The 20178-nt window shown below is 44.9% G+C and overlaps 1 protein-coding gene across 1 annotated transcript; it reads right to left on the reverse strand.

Annotated features, from left to right (window-relative positions):
• Positions 1-6536: 6536 nt before the first annotated feature.
• Positions 6537-19164, reverse strand: LOC142484951 (uncharacterized). Its single transcript, XM_075584205.1, has 12 exons — positions 18956-19164; positions 16612-16824; positions 15624-15839; positions 14646-14861; positions 14197-14278; positions 13666-13849; positions 11946-12074; positions 10938-11043; positions 9688-9819; positions 8661-8784; positions 7830-7915; positions 6537-6810 (listed from the first exon to the last, which is right to left on the reverse strand). Exons 1-11 carry the CDS (start codon positions 19162-19164, stop codon positions 7871-7873), a joined length of 1656 nt encoding a protein of 551 aa, XP_075440320.1. The 3' UTR covers positions 6537-6810; positions 7830-7870.
• Positions 19165-20178: the final 1014 nt, after the last annotated feature.

A 20178-nucleotide genomic window follows, 5' to 3' on the forward strand; every position in this document is an offset into this window, starting at 1 on the left:
CCCCTACCTTTGCATGTGTCTACACAAAGCACCATTTGTACAGACCTCTATTGCAGCTATTTCTGCACTGCTCAATGAAATGCACTCCTGCACATCCTATTCTCTTCCACCTTCCCTCATTCTCTACGCCCCCTCTCTCTACGTCTCCTCTCTCTACGCCTATCTGTCTCATTCTCTTGACGTCCTTCTCTCTCTACATATCCCTATCTCTGTCTCTCTCTACACCTATCTCTGTGTCTCCTTCTATGCTCACTGATGTTGGGGGATATCTCTTATAATCTTGGACCGGCTCATATACACATCAGGCCTCCCTGCTAAGAGTGTTAACCTATCTAATGTAATCCACATTCCTTTCCTTACTTTTCTCTTCCCTTCTCCTGTGCCCTCTGGAATGTCCACTCTTACTAACAAGGCTCTAGTTGTACATAACCTCTTCTACTCTCATCAGTCACAATCAGTCATTCCCCTCACCGCGTCTTACCTGTCCCACTGATTTGCCTCTGCTTAATTAAACTCTCCTCTGACATCTACTCTAACCTCTCTTCTCTCTCTCTCTCTTTCTGCTTAAACTAACAATCTTATTAACTCTTACAATGCTATACTCCTATCTATATGCCCCCTATAGGCTCTGACACACTCATCCCTCTAACCCACACCTTTGGCTAAATTCCCAAACACACTCATCACACTTCCACTCGCTATTCTTAATACCTACGGAGGAAATCTCACACTTTGTTTGATTTTTCTACAGTAAAAATGTCTCCTGTCCTGTATAAAGCTGCTCTCTAGGGCTAAATACACTACTTTTTTCCACACTCATCAACACTCAAATTTAATTTACGCTGTTTTTTTTCCTCTGTATTTGACTCCCTCCACTGACCTTCTCCTCCCACTTGCCATCCTTCCTTCACTTCTCCTCAAGCATTTGACTACTTCAGAGGCAAGGTGGATGCCACCCAAAAGGAGATTCCTTCTGTCCCTTCCCCCTTCTCTCCTTCTACCCAAATCTCCTTCTGCACTTGACTCCTTTTCTTCTCTTACAGAGCTGGAAGCTAATCATCTTCTCTTCTCCCTCTACCACATGCCCTCTAGATCGTATCCCCTCACACCTTACTGCATCTCTTAGTCCCCACTCTCACCCACATCTTCAATCTTCAATCTCCCTATTCTCTGGATTTTTGCCCTCTTACTTTAAGCCTGTAGCGGTCACCCTTTTGTCAGAAACAAACTACACCCTATGTGCCTTACTAACTACCGCTCTGTATCCCTCATGCTTTTTGCCTCCTAATTGCTAGTGTCAACATTCTTAAATCACATGCCCTCCTGGATCCTTTACAACCTGCCTTTCGTACAGCTCGTTCTACAGACTGTGCTTAAAGCTAATTCCCAAGGTTTTTCCCTACTAATCCTACTTGATCTATCGGTTGCGTTTGATGCTCTCAATCACTCTCCTCCTTCATATTCTAAACTCTCTCTTTGTATCCGTAACACAGTTCTATCCTGGTTTTCATCATAACTTTCCTGTCACACATTCTCCATCTCTGTTGCTAACATGTCTTCGTCTTCTATTGATCTGTCTGTGGGTATACATCAGGGCTCTGTTCTGAGATCTCTCTTTCTCTCTACATACTATCATTTGGTGACTTCATCAATGCTTTTGGCCTTAGATATAATCTCTATGCGGATGATACACACACAAATCTATCCACCCCTGTTCTCACTCCTGCAATCCAGTCCCTACTCTTGGGTTGCCTCCTGGCTATATGCTCATGGATGGCACTCCACTGCCTTAAACTTAATGTCTAAAACTGGGCTCATATTATCACCTTTCTCCATCACAGTAAACAGTACTACCATCTATCTTGTCATCAAACATGTTGCCTAGGAGTAACATTTGGCTCTTCAATTCAATCTCCATTCACATGCACGGCTATGGGTAAAATGTGTTGCCTCTTTCTCTGTAATATTGCCAAGATCTTCCCTTTCCCCTCTCAACCTACTGCTAAAACTCCAATGTATACTGTTATCCTATAGGTTATTTTAACATACTACTAACAGGCCTCCATGCTTCACAACTTTCTCCTATGCAAAACTCTGCTGCTTGAATTATCTCACTTTCTCCCACAACAGTCTCTGCTCATCTCCTTAAATCCCTGTCCTGGCATCCCATCAAGTTTTTGTATCACCTACAAAGTTCTCCTCCTTACCTTTTTGTTAAGTATCTCCATTAATCTGCTCCTTCTTGCATATCATCTTTGATCTCTCATTATGCCCTTGCTTGTCTCTTGCACTATAACCATAACTGTCTCCTGTAAACTTCTTTCACCTCTACTGTTCTCTCACTTGCCTGAAAGCATTTTCCATCACTGCACCGTACATGTGAAACTTCCTCACACTCAGTATATGCCAACATAACCTCTTCCACCCACATGTAAGACCAATCTTAAAATTCACGACTTAAATCAAGCATTTCAAAAACTTTGACTCGTGGCTACTGTCCCACACCCACAGTCACTGCTAACAACTATTGTTCCCAAGATGTGCTTTCTACTAATTGTACCCACCATTAAGGACAAGCATTGTCATCTACTGCACTTCTTCCCCCAACTGCTGCCTCTCTTTAAGTCTTCTAACATTTCTATTAGATTGTAAAGTTCCCAGGGCAAGGATTTACTTTCCTATAATCTGTTTTTATTTGTCGCACTTATTTTTTATTTATTTTTCCCCTCTCCCCTAATGATATACATATAGGTTTTCCTGTCATTTGCATGACAGAGTTATTATGGATAACTATTGCATCATGTAGACTGCCTTTTCAGTGTGATGTAATTGATTCAGTACTTTGTGTGCAGACTGTGACTGCAGTACAGTGTCACGAACATTAATGACTTGTGTGGTAGAAGCTCTAGAAGGAACACAGCTATGGGAGGGAGGTGGATTTACTTTGGATCACATGGTTTGGCGCAAGGTTCATTGTATGTATGATCATAACCATGCAATGCTTAACTTTTATTTCAGGAGGGAAGAACAGTGAATATTGAAGCCATGTGTTTCTTTACTGGCAGAAGAGAAATTTTGAAGGACAGTTGAAGAGGAGGAAAATGACTACACAGAGACAGATAAGCAATGTGTATATTTCTCATTTAGTATTTGTCATTTTGTTGACTCCACACAATCCAGCTGCTAAGGGTTTCGCATTGGACATATTCACCTCTACTCTACCCTTCCTGTGATCTGTACCATGCAGGTTTTTGTTGATTCAATACATCATGAGTAGAGTGTGGCTGCTGTATGAAGTATTGACCCAAGGACTACATCTGCTACCATTCATAACAAGAACATGTGCAGTAGCGCACTGCTGTAGTTCTATGTGTTTTATTAAAGGTTGAAGTGGTGCAATCATATGAATCTGGAGTGGGATGAATCCTGTTTGCATCATATGGTTTCATCTAGGCCAGTAGAGTATATCTCTCAGTACAGATTACACATGGCATCAGTATTAGTGATTTAAAGAACAGAAAAAACAAGAGAAACTTCAATGTGGAGAACAAAGCCAAGTAATGTTGATGGCATGGCTACAGATACAGTAAGCTTTATTTTACCGGCTGATCATCCATAATATTGCATTAAAACACATCCCATCATAATGCACCAGAGGAAGAAATAATCCTTGCTATATCTGTACATTGTGTGACGTTTGGCCTCCATGACCATTGATAGCAAATACATCTTTTGTATTGAGCGGCTGTGTTATGATGTAGTTGTTATTGATCATCATTGAGATATAATCACAAGAATCTTATGCAAAGGGAAACTGTCTGCAGCATAGTGGGATTTCAGCTCCCAAACTTCTGTAATATTAATGCAATGTCTTACTTTTAATGCAGTGAACACTGAAGAGACGGATCTACGACAACACTGCACAGGACAAGAGTATACACTACAAGCAGCAAAATGATCATGCAGTTGACAGTATGTTGTTCTGGTAATGTGCACAATTATTATGTATGGGCACCACACCACAGTGCTGGACATATTTTGTTAACTTCAACACTACCCCTACCATGGAGATGTCTTCCTGTGATTGGTGTTACTGATTCAGTACATCATATGCACAGTGTGGCTATTATATAATGGATTGATTTAATGAACCCACCAAACACTGATGACATCTGTATCATCTTCTGTAAAGTGCATCTACAGCAGGATATTATCAGCATTTGGGGTGATATAATCAGAGGCATCTATGTGCTTTTGTGCTGGGTAAAGTCCTCCAGCTGAACCGCCCCCCGCCCCCCACCCCCCTACACCTCCTGCCACACAGGCAAACTTACTTACACACACAGCACACTTACTTATGCACACTGACACTTGGCATACCTACACACACCCCACAGCCACTGGCATGCATGCAGAGTCCTGGGCATGCAGAGTACAGAATATCTCCACCTTGCTCTGGCCCGTACTCTTGGCCTACCCCCAGCATCTGTCACCCACAACCTCTGTTCCCTCCCTGTAAATTGCTGCACTAACACACCTTGGTCAGCGCTGCAACCGATCACAGCACCGGATCATGTCACTGTGATAGGAAGCAGTGCTAATTGACCGGTCAATCAATGCCACGTGGCAACATACGCACCAAAAGAGATTTCCATGCCCCCTGACAGGCTACTCCCTGGGCAGTGACCCTGCTCATCTTCCACCTCTGATCACAATAATCTCTCTTGGAGAGTGTAGCAAATTGGAGTTGGGGGAATCTCACCTCTGCAGTGCATGTAGAGTCCTGTATGCAGAGTACAGAAAGTCTCCACCTTAGTCTGGCCCGTACTCTTGGCCTACCTCTCTCTCCCATCCTCTCTCCTCCACCCTCTCCCACCCTCTCTCCCACCCTCTCTCTCCCGCCCTCTCTCTCTCTCCCACCCTCTCTCTCTCCCACCCTCTCACCCTCTCTCTATCTCCCACCCTCTCTCTCTCTCCCACCTTCTCTCTCTCCCACCCTCTCTCTCCCCATCCTCTCTCTCTCTCCCCCACGCTTTCTCTCTCTCTCCCACCCTCTCTCTTTCTCAAACCCTCTCTCTCTCTCTGTCCCACCCTCTCTCTCTGTCCCACCCTCTCTCTCTCTCCCACCCTCTCTCTCTCTCCATCCTCTCTCTCCTCCACCCTCTCCCACCCTCTCTCTCTCTCTCTCTCTCTCTCTCTCTCTCCCACCCTCTCCCACCCTCTCTCTCTCTCTCTCTCTCCCACCCTATCTCTCTCTCTCTCCCACCCTCTCTCTTTCTCTCTCCCACCCTCTCTCTCTCCCACCATCTCTCTCTCCCACCCTCTCTCTCTCTCTCTCTCCCACCCTCTCTCTCTCTCTCTCCCACCCTCTCTCTCTCTCCCACCTTCTCTCTCTCCCACCCTCTCTCTCCCCATCCTCTCTCTCTCTCCCCCACGCTTTCTCTCTCTCTCCCACCCTCTCTCTCTCAAACCCTCTCTCTCTCTCTGTCCCACCCTCTCTCTCTCTCCCACCCTCTCTCTCTCTCCATCCTCTCTCTCCTCCACCCTCTCTCTCTCTCTCTCTCTCTCCCACCCTATCTCTCTCTCTCTCCCACCCTCTCTCTTTCTCTCTCCCACCCTCTCTCTCTCTCTCTCTCCCACCCTCTCTCTCTCTCTCTCCCACCCTCTCTCTCTCCCACCCTCTCTCTCTCTCTCTCCCACCATCTCTCTCTCCCACCCTCTCTCTCTCTCTCCCACCCTCTCTCTCTCTCTCTCTCCCACCCTCTCTCTCTCTCTCTCCCACCCTCTCTCTCTCCCACCCTCTCTCTCTCTCTCTCCCACCCTCTCTCTCTCCCACCCTCTCTCTCACCGTCCCTTTCTCCCACCCTCTCTCTCTCTCTGTCACCCTCTCACTCACTCTCTGTCTGTCACCCTCACCCACTCTCTCTGTTTTATCTTAACTGCACTATACCTACACCGAAATAACCTATTCTGCTTTCTTCCAGATCTGACTCAAGTTTCCCACGGGGGACATCGGAAGACAGGTAGGGAACACCTCCCTTCCCGTATAGTACCTTGAGGAACTGCGGATCAGGTAAGATCCCAGGCGGGATTGCTGATTTGGAAATTGTTAAGAGGGGGCATCCTGACACTGGTTAATGGGTTCTGGCTTTTTTTTTTTGGTTTGGTTAGTGAGGTCAACACACACACACACAGTACTTTTCGAAATAAACCTACGGTTCTATGAAAATTTAAGTTTTTGTGTTGAGCAGGGGTGAAGCAAAACGTATTTATTTATTTTATTCTTACAGGACAATGACATGGGTCACGCTATAAATGTACTCCATTCAACACAAGCTCAGGAGAGATTGACATTGATTTTATATATGTATAATACACAGTGGTCAACAAACCCGATCGCCACGGGCGACAAGATTTTGTCCGGTGGCGGACCACATGGTCGCCATGGATGATATACAATCCGCATTTGAACAAGCTAGATTCACTGATAGAAAATATTTAGTTTGTTATAAAACTCACAATAAAGACATCAAACAGGGTTTTCAGAAACCTTTATTCATTACACAATTTAATAAACAAGCTAACCAAATCCGTACCATCATAAAAAAACCATTGGGACATATTAAAACTAGATGCAGATCTTAGACGTATTCTGCAAGAAGGACCAAGAATAGTCTTCAAAAAAGCTAAAACGATTGTATCATCGATTTCCCCAAGTGTATTTCAGTCCATTAGTGAGTAGTCATATCCGTGGCAGCCCCAATGGGTTTTTCTGTTGCGGCCATTGTAATTTCTGTCAGTATGCCAGACCTTTAAAAAAAGTAAAAAGCGCACAGTCAAAAAACTGTTATAAAATTCAAACTTTTATTAATTGTCATACAAGTTTTGTCGTTTACACACTTTGGTGTGGTTGCGGCAAACGTTACGTGGGTCGTACAATCAGACCCTTGAAAACTAGGATATCTGAACATGTTCGGTTAATCACAAGACATGATCTGTCTCATCCAGTATCCAGACATTTCTCAAGCTGTTTGCAAGGCGGTATAATTAATGTTAATTTCTCTGGTTTGGAACATGTGTCTCCACATACCAGGGGAGGAGACAGACTTAATTTCCTCAATCGAAGAGAAATGTATTGGATTTTCACCTTAGATCCAGTCCATCCAAGGGGTATGAACATTGAATGGGAATTAAAATATTTTCTGATATATTGATACTTCATTCTCCTCCCTTGGTGTGCATTGATACGTGCCCAATTCATTGATTTATTTATGGATTCATTCCTTAAATAAGTTGTTCTGGTTGGCTGGCGCACACGCGCAGAAAGGGGTCTGCGCACGCTGCGGGCACCGCCGTGTACCGCGTCAGGGGGCGGAGCCTAGCCGTGATTCTAACACACACACAGAGAGAGGGAGACACACACAGAGACACACACAGAGAGAGAGAGAAGAGGCACAAAGAGACACAGAGAGAGAGAAAGAGAAACACACAGAGAGAGACAGAGAGAGAGACACACACTCACAGAGAGAGAGACACACACACGCAGAGAGACACAGAGAGAGAGGGAGACACAAAGAGACACAGAGAGAGAGAGAGAGAAACACAGAGAGAGAGACACAGAGAGAGAGAGAGACACACACACACACACACAGAGCGAGAGACACAGAGAGACAGAAAGAAAGAGACAGACACAAACACACACACACACACACACACACAGAGAGACACACACAAAGAGAGCCTGAGAGACAGACACACAGACAGAGACAGACTGACTGACAGACACATAGACTGAGAAATAGACAGAGAGATAGACAGACATAACTCACCGAGTATTAATATAGAGAGGTGTGTGCTACCTGGGATATATTCAGAGAATATTAGAACACGGAGATCCCTTCGGGGCGCATTCCACCTAAAAAAAAAATGAATGTAATATTGGTATTTAGTCAAATTAAACTTTGATAGCTATACTAAAATAAATATGTGACAAGTATTATTGGATTCCACTCTTATCACAGGGAAACCCAACTTGTGCTCCAAACCGCGGGAGAAGCAATTCCAGGCGTGCAAGGGAGAGGGCGGTGTGGAGCAACCAGGATCCCTTCATAAGGAGAAATAAATCCTAAATGTACAGGCCAAGGCTGTCAGAGAAAGGAAAACTGTCTTCAGGGAGCAGAATACTGATGTGGAAGTCGGGTTTTGCATACAAATATCCCAAGAATTAACTCATTAAAAAAATGTATCTATGTATAACCCCTCCCGTGCATGGAAGGGGATACAGGCGTATACAGGAGATGCTTCTATAGCCAGCATTGAACACTGAAGCAACGACTCACTACTTCACCAACTTACAATATGTTCTTTTAGACCGGGACTCAAGGAGAAACTTCCCACTTTAAAGGACAGCTCCCTAACTGCAAGGGTGTGAGTTTCTGGGATTCCAACTCAGAGGGGGCCCCCATGTGAGTTTCCGCCATCCCATCTTGGAGGGGGTCCCTGAGTGTGTGTGGGACCCCACATCTAGAGGGACACCACCCCTAACCCCCCCCCCCCCCTCCTCCCCCGTGTGAGTGTCTGGAATCTCATCCACAGAAGGGGCTGCGTGACTGCCTCCTCCACAGAAACATTACATTGCAGGGCTTTTTTGGGGTACTCACCGTGTTGTGTTTGAGCAGGGACAGGCTACACAGCGCTTGTGTCTCTGCTGCTTTCATCATGCCAATCTCCTTAATTTTGAGTATGTACTGCCTCATCTGCTCCTTAATCAGCATCTCCACACACCTACAGGGGAAGCACAAGGACAATCGGGTTACAGAGCCTTCCACTTAACCCCTTGCTTTATAACAAGTCCCTGACCCCTCTGGCAAGGAAGGGGTGAATAGAGGTGGCATCCCTAACCCCGTCTGAGATGGGCAAACCGTAGTCTTCAAAATATCCACCCCGTTTTATTTCATTATTTCCCCCAAGTTCCCTTTAAAAACCCCACAAATGTATTCCCAATGAATTCTTCGGCAGGAAACCATTAGTTTGCGACTTGGTCAATTAGCTGGAAAACAAAAACATTTCTTATGGAAACATGAGAACACGGGAGATTACAGCTCTGAAGTGCGACAGCAGGGCCCACGGGGATAGGACAGAATCACTGTGCAGATCATACGAGAAAGTCGTCTTATCCGGTACTACACACCGCAGCGTCAGACACAGGAGCTTGTCTTCTGAGCTTACTATCTCAGTTTTTGGGTGGTCACATGGTGCCGGCACTGCACACCCACTTCAAAGGCAGTGAATTAACCACTAGACTCCCCTTCCCTTAATCCGTTTACAACGGGTGCAGCCTCCGACCAAGGCCCCTATCCGGGCTGAATTGCTCGAGAAGATTTTACCTCTTTTAAGGCAGAAACCCCCCCCCCCCCCCAAATAAAACCTACACGAGTTTAGCGCATAACAGTATTTTGCTCCCTTGATTGTCTCAATCTGCAGCAGCGCAGATCACGACGGTAACTTTGAGACTGCGCTGGGCCTGGGAGGGAGCGACATTCTGACTTCCCGGTCCTTCAATATTTCAACAGCTCATATCGAAGCAAATAAATAACATGCCCTGAATGGGCGGAAGGAAAGGGACAGGCGGGCGCCTGAATTAGGCTGTGATTTTACCAAAAAACGCCGGCATAATCGAAACCTTACGTGATGGTTTTGGAAACCTCCTTCAGGGTGGTCTGTAGGTCATAGTTGGCTGGACAGCGCAGGAGGCAGGGCGCGAAGATGATGGCCAAGGAATTTGAGGACATGCGGTTCGCATCTTCCATCACAGCCACTCTGCAAAATAGGGTGGCGTTAGAGAATGCCCCACAATGCATTGCCCTGCTGGGCTCTCAGCAGGCATGGGGCTATCTGAGCCCGTGTTTCCAGGGCTGCTTAGCAGACGGAGCCTTCCAGGTGTGACCCTCACTGCCCAGTTATTAGAGCACTGTAACATGCACCTCTTCATCTCTGCACTTCCCTATAATGCAATGGGGCTCAGCTCCCATCCTCAAGCTCCCCCAACAAGTCCGGTTTTCAGGATATCCCTGCTTCAGCACAGGTGGCTCAATCAGTCCCTGCTTCAGCACAGGTGGCTCTATCAGAGGCTTCGACTGAGCCACCTGTGCTCAAGCTGGGATATCCTGAAAACCTGACCTGTTGGGGGGGGGGGGGGAGGGGGCTTCGGGACTGGAGTTGAGCACCCTTGCTATAATAGATCTGTACATTCTTCCTAACTAATGTGATTCCTGAGCGGCCAGCACTGCTTACAGATATGAGGAAAATGCCCTGTGGTTACACAGCCACACCTCACTATATGCAGGAAGACACAGGAAGGAATCCCTGTGCAAAGCAATACATTCTCTCCATCTGTGGTCTGTGGGGGGGACAATACATTGGGTTTGCTATTGCTTAGCAAGTCCTCTTGGGGTTAAAGGGTTAAAGGCAAAGTGTGTGTGTGTGTGTGTGTGTGTGTGTGTGTGTGTGTGTGTGTGTGTGTGTGTGTGTGTGTGTATATATATATATATATATATATATATAATGCCATATAAATAATACATATATACAGTATTGGGAATAAATAACACACACAATCCCCGATTCTCTGATGCAGGCCTCATCCGTACGTCTATAAGAGAGGAAACAGCCATTTAAAAAGTGTACGAAAGTCTACAGACTGATTATCTCCGGGGAGATGCACACAGAATTTAGGTTGATTAAATCTTAGATTTAAAATTATATTATGTGTATTAAAACAATACACTGACAAGTGAGGGACTCATTTGAACACAGAGTTGGGGCCCGCTCCTGTATGCCCAGGAACACTCCTAGCAGCACACTGACATTGAGCACTACAGGTCTGCATCCTCCCCTGCAATCACACAAAGGGGTTTGCAACCTCTCCTGCATCTTACTTGACAAGGTGAAAGATCAGCCTCTCCAGAGTGTTGTAATGGGCCTGGGGAAGCTGTCCCAGAACTTTGTAGATGGCACACAGCTGTTCCTGCTTCCCAGGGAGCTCTAAAGGGAGAAGGCAAAGCAATAGATGGGTAACGGAGACGTGGGAGAGGTTTACTAAACACCTTCAGTGCTAGAGAGGCCGGACACCTTGTTCTGCAGTGCATGGCAGACCCCTCAGGCGCTACAAGGGTTAGTGGAGATAAAGAAGTAAATGTCTGTTCGTCTAGTGTGGCACAGATCCTGGAGTCTGACTCTCCTACTGCAGGGCATCACAGACCAAAGGGGACTATGGACCATGACGCCTGTCATTCCCACTGCAGGTGACAGTGGCACAGACAGAAGGCACCCATGTCCCACTGAGCCTGACCCAGAGTCCGTACCCCTGGTAAAAAGAGGCAGACATAATAGTCCTATGGCCCATGGAGTGTGTCACACCAACCACTGGGTGACAGTGACAAACAGGAGAGACCTATGGCCCATGTGGTCTGTCCCTCAACTTGAAGCTGACAGACGTACAGACATAACTTATGGCCCACTGAGTCTGTCGCTTCACCAGCAGAGTGACAAAGACTGAAAGGATTTCTGTTCACCAAGTCTAACACAGAGATAAGAGGCCTATGGCCCATGCAATATCTCCCTTTCCACAGTGACACAAACAAAAGGGACTTTTAGCCGGTGGAGTCTGTCCCTCCAACATTAAAATGAAACAGACCGAGTAGATGTTCCACTGAGTGTGACCCAAAAATAAGGCGCATACGGCATCGCTCCCTTTCACCTCAGGGTGACAAAGTATCTCTGGCCAATGGAGTCTACGCCTCCCACCATAGGATAAAGCACAAAGGTACTGTAGATCTCTCCTGCCCATCCAGGATTTCGTGTTCTGCAGTGGAGATCCTCTCTGCAATTTGTCACTAAGCCCCGCGACTCTACAGAGGGAGGGTTACCTTCCTCTCTGCACTTACCCACGGCTCGTAGGAACTCGTTGTACTGAGCGAAGGTCATGAGTGGCTCCGGGAGCTCACGCAACCACTGCTTCAGGATGCCAGTGATGACGTGGATGGGGTAATTATCCAGTTTCACAGAGCTGGGGTCTGTCCAGAAGGGAGACAGAAAACATGTGAGAAAACAAGAGGACTTGTAATGACCGATCCCCATCACCCTTTTATAGGCACTATCCGCGGAGCACAAATACAGAGAAAACATTTTAGATACATGGAAATATTGTTTTTTTTCTCCTCACAAAAATAAGTATTAGGCTGCGGCCACGCTGCCTGCGCTGCACGCACCTGCGAATTCTCCGGTCTACAGAGAGCTGCAAGGGGAAAGACAGGGGGGGGGGGGCATTACTGGGGCGCGGCCGTGACATCACCTGGCAGGTTCGCCCTCATTGGCTAAACCGCCGGTGGGCGTGGCCTAGCGCTCTGTCGCTAGTTCCTATCTCAATTTTCATGTGTACCTCAAAAACTCGCAGCGGGCCCGGCCCCATTGTGGGGCGGCTCTTGTCCCTGCAGCGTCCGCCACAGCGGTCGCTGCAGTAGCCAGCGGGGACCTGGCCTTATGAAAACATTTTGGTAAGCTGAAGTGTGTCGTTGTGTAGTCTGCCAGGAAAAAAGTTAAGAGTAATTAAATGTGTTAAAGACGATTACAGGCAGTCCTCGTTTTACAGCGCTTCGCTTTACAACGAATGGCTTATCCAGCGCTATGCAATGCATACCTATGTTCATTTTTACAACGCCAAAACGGCTTATCCAGCGCTCTTACGATGCTTTGCAACGTTGTTTATGTGTATGTGTGTATGTATAAATATATATATATATACACATAAACAACGTTGCAAAGCGTCGTAAGAGCATATATATAATATTATATTATATTACATAATATATTATTTATTATGTTATATTATATATATATATATATATAATACAGTATATACACTATATAATGTATGTGTGTGCTGCATATCTTATTGCCTGTGTAAAATATTTGGTGTATTTTAGTGTTAAAAATGCCTTCAGGAACGGAACCTTTCATTTAAACAGTGTTCCTGTGGGAAAACGTGTTTCGCTTTACAACGTTTCGCTATCCAACGCCATTTTGAGTAACGCATTGTGTCGGATAACCGAGGACTGCCTGTATATTATTCCACTGTTTAAAGGGTCAGTCCCTCCTAGGACCAAAATGTACTACTGACCGTGAGATGTTTAAGGGGTCACACCTGGGTGACTTATGCCTTTTTAAAAAAACAAAAATATATAACACCTATAAGTATTTATTATTCATTATTTCAAGTTCCTTTGTAAACACGATGAGCTGAGATTTGGGAGGGGGGGGGGCGATTTCCTCTGGCTTCCCTTTTGTCTGATTTCACCATGTGCTGAACAGGAGTTTGCACAGGCAAAGCCCCCTCCTCCCTTATCTTTATTGGCTCTCACAGGGTGGCCAGAGGTTGAGTAAACACTGCTGAGAAGCATCCTCCCTCCTTTAAATGCTTTATTTCCCAAATAATGACAGCAGCCAATGTTTTGCTTTGAGCCCAGTTACTGTATGTTACAGGAAAATGACATTCTTTACAAAAATGTAGTTTCATTGTGAACTGCCAGGGATTGCACATTTAAATGATAATATCTTATTTGTCCCTAAATGTGTGCCTCCCCCGGTTCCCTCACAATCCCAGCGCACCGTTCTCCAGGGACTGTTTGAGCTCTCGCATGCGATTGGCTGCCCCACACTTCCGGTAGATGCCCTCCGTGTGCAGGCCGTACATCTCCAGGTACTCTAAGAGCATCTCCATGACAACGGGCACCGAGGACGTCTCACTGATCAGGTCCCCCACGTGCACCCCGAAGTGATGGTTTCCCAGGTTCTGAGGGAGGGATCAGTGTTACCACGGCAACAAGGAGGTGTTCCCTCTGTTACCCAAGAGGATTGAGAAGGTCGGGGCGAGAGAGAAGGCCGGGGCAAAAGAGAAGGGAGGGTGGGGGGGAGAGAAAAGGTTGGGGCGAGAGAGAAAGGGGGCGAGTGAGAAGGGAGGGTGAGACAGAAGCGGGTTGCGGTTGAGGATGGGGTGAGAGAATGGGGGGTGTAACATGTGAGCGCTGCAAGAGGGTTTGACACGTCACACAGCTCACACTCTTCCCTCCCTCCCCCCTGATGTACCTTCCTCCCTCCCTTCCCCCTGATATAACTTCCTCCCTCCCCCTCCCTATGTACCTTCCTCCCTCCCGCCAAGTCGCAGGAGCTCTGGATGGTGCTGGCTTCGCTGATCTTGGACGGGTTCCTCTGGAGTTTGTTCCTGGAAGGTGAAACAACACACATATATACACACACCCTGCTTGTATTTCCAACCCCCCCCCCCCTCATCCATGTATTTCAACCCCCTTGCACAGATGTGTATATATACCCCCTATTTGTATGCATACACAGACACACACACACATATATTTGTATGCATGTACAAATTCATATACATACTTCTGCATTTTGAAGGTGTATGTATTATAAATAAATATACATTCCTTTACTAAGGAAAAATATATATTACTATACAGGAAACATATCGCAGACATGACCAGTCCATGCTCAGCCTCTCTCTCTGATAAGTGAATCATACAGATACAAGTACACACAGACCGATATGCCACATATCTGCAGGTCCTTACTCTGTCAGCTTCTCCTTGCTCTCTAGGCTCTCCCCTGGATTCTCCTCCTCGGGCATCACCGCTGCTTCCCCCTGCCCCACCTCGTTCTGCCTTCTCCCTCCTTTCTCCTCTTCTTCTGCCTTCTGCACTCCATCGGAGTTGTCATGTCTCCATTTATGCTCCTCTTCTCGTTCAAGGGCTTCCTGTCTGCTCTTCTCAGACACCATCTCCTTGTACCTGGTAAGACGGATATTATATTAACATTACCATCCAACCACTATTATATTGGGGATTGAAAATTACACTAAAAAGTATTTATAGAAAATACTAAATTATTGTGATCTACTTAGATTTTGCATAGGCTTTGATACGGTTCCACACAAGAGGTTAAAAGCAAATTGGACTCTACAAATATTTGCACCTGGATTGAAAACTGGTTGAAGGATACACAACATAGAGTTGTCGTAAATTGAACTTTTTCAGGTTGGGCTAAAGTCGTGAGTGGAGTACCTCAGGGATCGGTACTGGGACCCTTGCTTTTTAACTTGTTTGTTAATGACCTTGAGGTTGGCATCGAGAGCAAAGTCTCAATCTTGGCTGATGATACTAAATTGTGTAAGGTAGTAGAATCAGAACAGGATGTAATTTCTCTCCAGAAGGACTTGGTGAGACTGGAAACTTGGGCAGGTAAATGGCAGATGAGGTTTAATACAGATACATGTATGGTTATGCATTTTTGAAACAAGAATAAACAGGAGACTTGCAAATTAAATGGGGATAAATTGGGGGAATCCTTGATGGAGAAGGATTTAGGAGTGCTTGTACACAGCAATAGTGCCCAAAGTCATGCAGTAACTGCAAAGGCAAACAAGATCTTATCTTACAATAAATGGGCAATGGATGGAAGGGAAGTCCATGCTCAGTCACTCTCTCTGATAAGTGAATCATACAGATACAAGTACACACAGACCGATATGCCACATATCTGCAGGTCCTTACTCTGTCAGCTTCTCCTTGCTCTCTAGGCTCTCCCCTGGATTCTCCTCCTCGGGCATCACCGCTGCTTCCCCCTGCCCCACCTCATTCTGCCTTCTCCCTCCTTTCTCCTCTTCTTCTGCCTTCTGCACTCCATCGGAGTTGTCATGTCTCCATTTATGCTCCTCTTCTCGTTCAAGGGCTTCCTGTCTGCTCTTCTCAGACACCATCTCCTTGTACCTGGTAAGACGGATATTATATTAACATTACCATCCAACCACTATTATATTGGGGATTGAAAATTACACTAAAAATATTTATAGAAAATACTAAATTATTGTGATCTACTTAGATTTTGCATAGGCTTTGATACGGTTCCACACAAGAGGTTAATGTACAAAATAAAGCAAATTGGACTCTAAAAATATTTGCACCTGGATTGAAAACTGGTTGAAGGATACACAACATAGAGTTGTCGTAAATGGAACTTTTTCAGGTTGGGCTAAAGTCGTGAGTGGAGTACCTCAGGGATCGGTACTGGGACCCCTGCTTTTTAACTTGTTTGTTAATGACCTTGAGGTTGGCATCGAGAGCAAAGTCTCAATCTTTGCTGATGAAACTAAATTGTGTAAGGTAGTAGAATCAGAGCAGGATGTAATTTCTCTCCAGAAGGACTTGGGGAGACTGGAAACTTGGGCAGGTAAATGGCAGATGAGGTTTAATACAGATAAATGTAAGGTTATGCATTTGAGAAACAAGAATAAACAGGAGACTTGCAAATTAAATGGGGATAAATTGGGGGAATCCTTGATGGAGAAGGATTTAGGAGTGCTTGTACACAGCAATAGTGCCCAAAGTCATGCAGTAACTGCAAAGGCAAACAAGATCTTATCTTACAATAAATGGGCAATGGATGGAAGGGAAGTCCATGCTCAGTCACTCTCTCTGATAAGTGAATCATACAGATACAAGTACACACAGACCGATATGCCACATATCTGCAGGTCCTTACTCTGTCAGCTTCTCCTTGCTCTCTAGGCTCTCCCCTGGATTCTCCTCGGGCATCACCTCTGCTTCCCCCTGCCCCACCTCGTTCTGCCTTCTCCCTCCTTTCTCCTCTTCTTCTGCCTTCTGCATTCCATCAGAGTTGTCATGTCTCCATTTATGCTCCTCTTCTCGTTCAAGGGCTTCCTGTCTCCTCTTCTCAGACACCATCTCCTTGTACCTGGTAAGACGGATATTATATTAACATTACCATCCAACCACTATTATATTGGGGATTGAAAATTACACTAAAAAGTATTTATAGAAAATACTAAATTATTGTGATCTACGATTTTGCATAGGCTTTGATACGGTTCCACACAAGAGGTTAATGTACAAAATAGTGTACAGCAATAGTGCCCAAAGTCATGCAGTAACTGCAAAGGCAAACAAGATCTTATCTTACAATAAATGGCCAATGGATTTAAGGGAAGTAAACATAATTATGCCCCTTTACAAAGCATTAGTAAGACCACACCTTTAATATGGAGTACAATTGTAGGCACCAGTCCTTAGAAAAGACATTATAAATTGGAGAAAGTGCAGAGAAGAGCCACCAAATTAATACATGGGACAAATAATCTGATTTATGAGGAGAGGCTAGCTAAATTCGATTTTTTTACATTAGAAAAGAGGCAGCTAAGAGGGGATATGATAATTTTGAAAATGTGGAATTCATTACCCATGGAGACTGTGATGGCAGATACAATAGATGTGTAAAAAAAAGGTTGGACATCTTTTTAGAAAGGAAATACAGGGATATACCAAATAAGTATACATGGGAAAGATGTTGATCCAGGGAGTAATGTGATTGCCAATTCTTGGAGTCAGGAATGGACTTATTTTTCCCCTAATGAGATATCATTAGATGATATTTTACTGGGGTTTTTTGTTTGCCTTTCTATGGATCAATATACTGTAAATAGGGTTATAGGATAAAGTATCTGTCATCCACATTTAGCGTAGGTTGAACTTGATGGACGAATGTGTAACATCCCATAGAACATAACACAGGTAGTAAGTCACAAAAAGTGACACCTTGGCAGCTCCTGCCGTGTTAATCTCTAATGTTTCATTTCAACTAAATCTTGATTTTCTGCCGAGTTTGCATCTGTTTATTACCATATTTCACCGGCATAATCTGTTACCATGGCAACACCTGCCTTCTTAATGTGGGTGAATGGTGGCGGACATTGCTCACCCGCCATTTCTTTCTTTTCATTAATGTTACATCGTGGATGATACATCGGAGTACACACAGGTACAGTAGTCAACAAGCTTAGCTAATCAGAAATCAGACTATTATATATACATTCATACAGATATATATATATATGTAATCACCACTATTATTAAGGTTATGGTGGGTAAAAAAAAGTGACAAAAACCCTCCACAGTAAAGCATACAGCAACTGTAAATATTACTGTATGTTCATTTGCATGTCTTAGACAGGTCTGCAACCCTGTCTTTCCCCATTGTCGCCCAGCATACAGCGCTTCCACTGCAGCAAGGGATACTGGGAAATGACATGCAAATGAACACTCAGTGCCACCTTTTGTCTCAAGCTCGTATTACACAAGCAAATCCTCAAGCCAATGCATGCTGTTTTAAACACAGCTTTTAGACAGAGGCTGGGATGAGATGCAAAGCCATTAAACCCACTCACAGACATGTTTCAACCTTGATGGGTATCATCAGTGTGAGGTTGGTCTTAATGGCTAAGCAGGTTTGAGACTAGACTAGGTAATCACCACTATTATTAAGGTTATGGTGGGTAAAAAAAGAGACAAAAACCCTCCACAGTAAAGCATAAAGCAACTGTAAATATTACTGTATGTTCATTTGCATGTCTTAGACAGGTCTGCAACCCTGTCTTTCCCCATTATCGCCCAGCATACAGCGCTTCCACTGCAGCAAGGGTTGCAGACCTGTCTAAGACATGCAAATGAACATACAGTAATATTTACAGTTGTTTTATATATATGTATATATATATGTATATATCTATGTATATATATATATATATATATATATATATATATATATATATATATATATATATATATATGTATATGTGTATGCAACAGATGCTACTCTTAGTGGATTGCAGCCATTTTAATCTCCCCACGAGACAAATTTTCGGCAACTCATATTTACAAAATTCAATTTTTTTTCTTAATGAGCGGGGTTGCTGCAAACCGCAGCAATGCTAAAAATGAGAGAAGGCGGTTACATTTCACGGTGAGAAGAGCACATTACTGCTTTAAAACCACTGCCCCCCATGTCCGTCCCCATCCCTCCCCCCCCGTACCTCCGTCGCTGCAAGTAGCCTCTGCACAGGGCCTGGAGCAGCGTGATATCTTGAATGTGTCTCCTGTACTTCCGTCGCTGGCTGCATCCCCTCCACAAAGCGTGGATAAACGCCACGGCACTCTGCCTGTGGTCCAGCTGCCGTCTTACACGGAACGACCTCCAGCGTGTCTGCAGAGGCACACACATGGCAAAGCAGCAGGTCGCCATATCCAGGCATGGAGCAATGGATGCTGCGCGCTAACCCACACACTGCCAAAGTGGTCTTAAAGCAATTTGGTAACAGAGGCAGCTCCTTATCGCAGAAGAAGCAGGCACCAGTTATGAGTTATCAAAGTTTGAGGTCTCATCCCTGAAATGTTAGTGTTTGAAATGCAGTGAAGTTCCAGCCACGGAACATTCTAAAGATGCATTTTTTGTAAAGATGATCAAGACTATGGCGACCGTCACGGCATTCTGTGACAAAAGGCATATGGTGGCTCAGGAATAGGTGGGACTCTACAATGTGGGATATTGTACCCGGGTCTCCAACACCCTTTTATATTAAAGATCCTAAGAAAACCTCAGAAATCTCTGCAGATACTCATGAGATCTCAAAAGCGGATCAATCTTTGAACTCCCACCTATGTCCATTAAACTTTAGAGTTCACTTATGTCTTATTTGGTATGTCACTGGCACTTACCGAGGCCCCTACCCCCAACACGGGCTCCCCCACAAGCCTCACTCCCCCATAGTAATGGCCAATAGCCCTATTAGCCACTTATTGGCTGCTGGTTAATATAAACACATTATATACGTTAAACGCTGAAATAACAGACATTGATATAAACTAAACTGACTATATAATCTATTCCATAGAGTCCCAATGTGGTTACCGAGGCTCTCAGGAGGTTTTTTAGGGACTGATCAGGATAAATATGATAAATGTTAGTATTTCGCTGCCTCAGCAGGTTCTGCTCTTTAAAAAAATCTTTTAAGTGTTATGTAGCCCTGTTTCCCCGTAAACAAGATGGCTACAGGTGCTGCCCTTTACCTGTTGGCTCACAGGGTCTTAAGCCTCCGCCACGGGGAGCCTAGGGTGATATACTTACAACCTTGGTGCAGCGCCTCCACCTGAGAGGGATCCCAACGTAGTGGGAGGAGCCCCTCACAGGACCCAAACAATGAACACACACAATGTAAAATAGAAAGGCCTTTACTGTAACATATCTTATACTCTATAA

This window comes from Ascaphus truei, unplaced genomic scaffold (genome assembly GCF_040206685.1).
Source record: "Ascaphus truei isolate aAscTru1 unplaced genomic scaffold, aAscTru1.hap1 HAP1_SCAFFOLD_480, whole genome shotgun sequence".
Lineage (NCBI taxonomy): Eukaryota > Metazoa > Chordata > Amphibia > Anura > Ascaphidae > Ascaphus > Ascaphus truei.

Bases quoted from the DNA above. Each gene is read 5' to 3' on its own strand.
- LOC142484951 (XM_075584205.1), bottom strand. From the start codon at position 19,164: ATGGCGACCTGCTGCTTTGCCATGTGTGTGCCTCTGCAGACACGCTGG. The intron at 12,075-13,665 runs GTGCGCTGGGAT...CCTTCTGGACAG, and splicing joins CAAACAGTCCCTGGAGAACG to ACCCCAGCTCTGTGAAACTG. The intron at 8,785-9,687 runs GTAAGGTTTCGA...CTTCCCCTGTAG, and splicing joins GAGGTTTCCAAAACCATCAC to GTGTGTGGAGATGCTGATTA.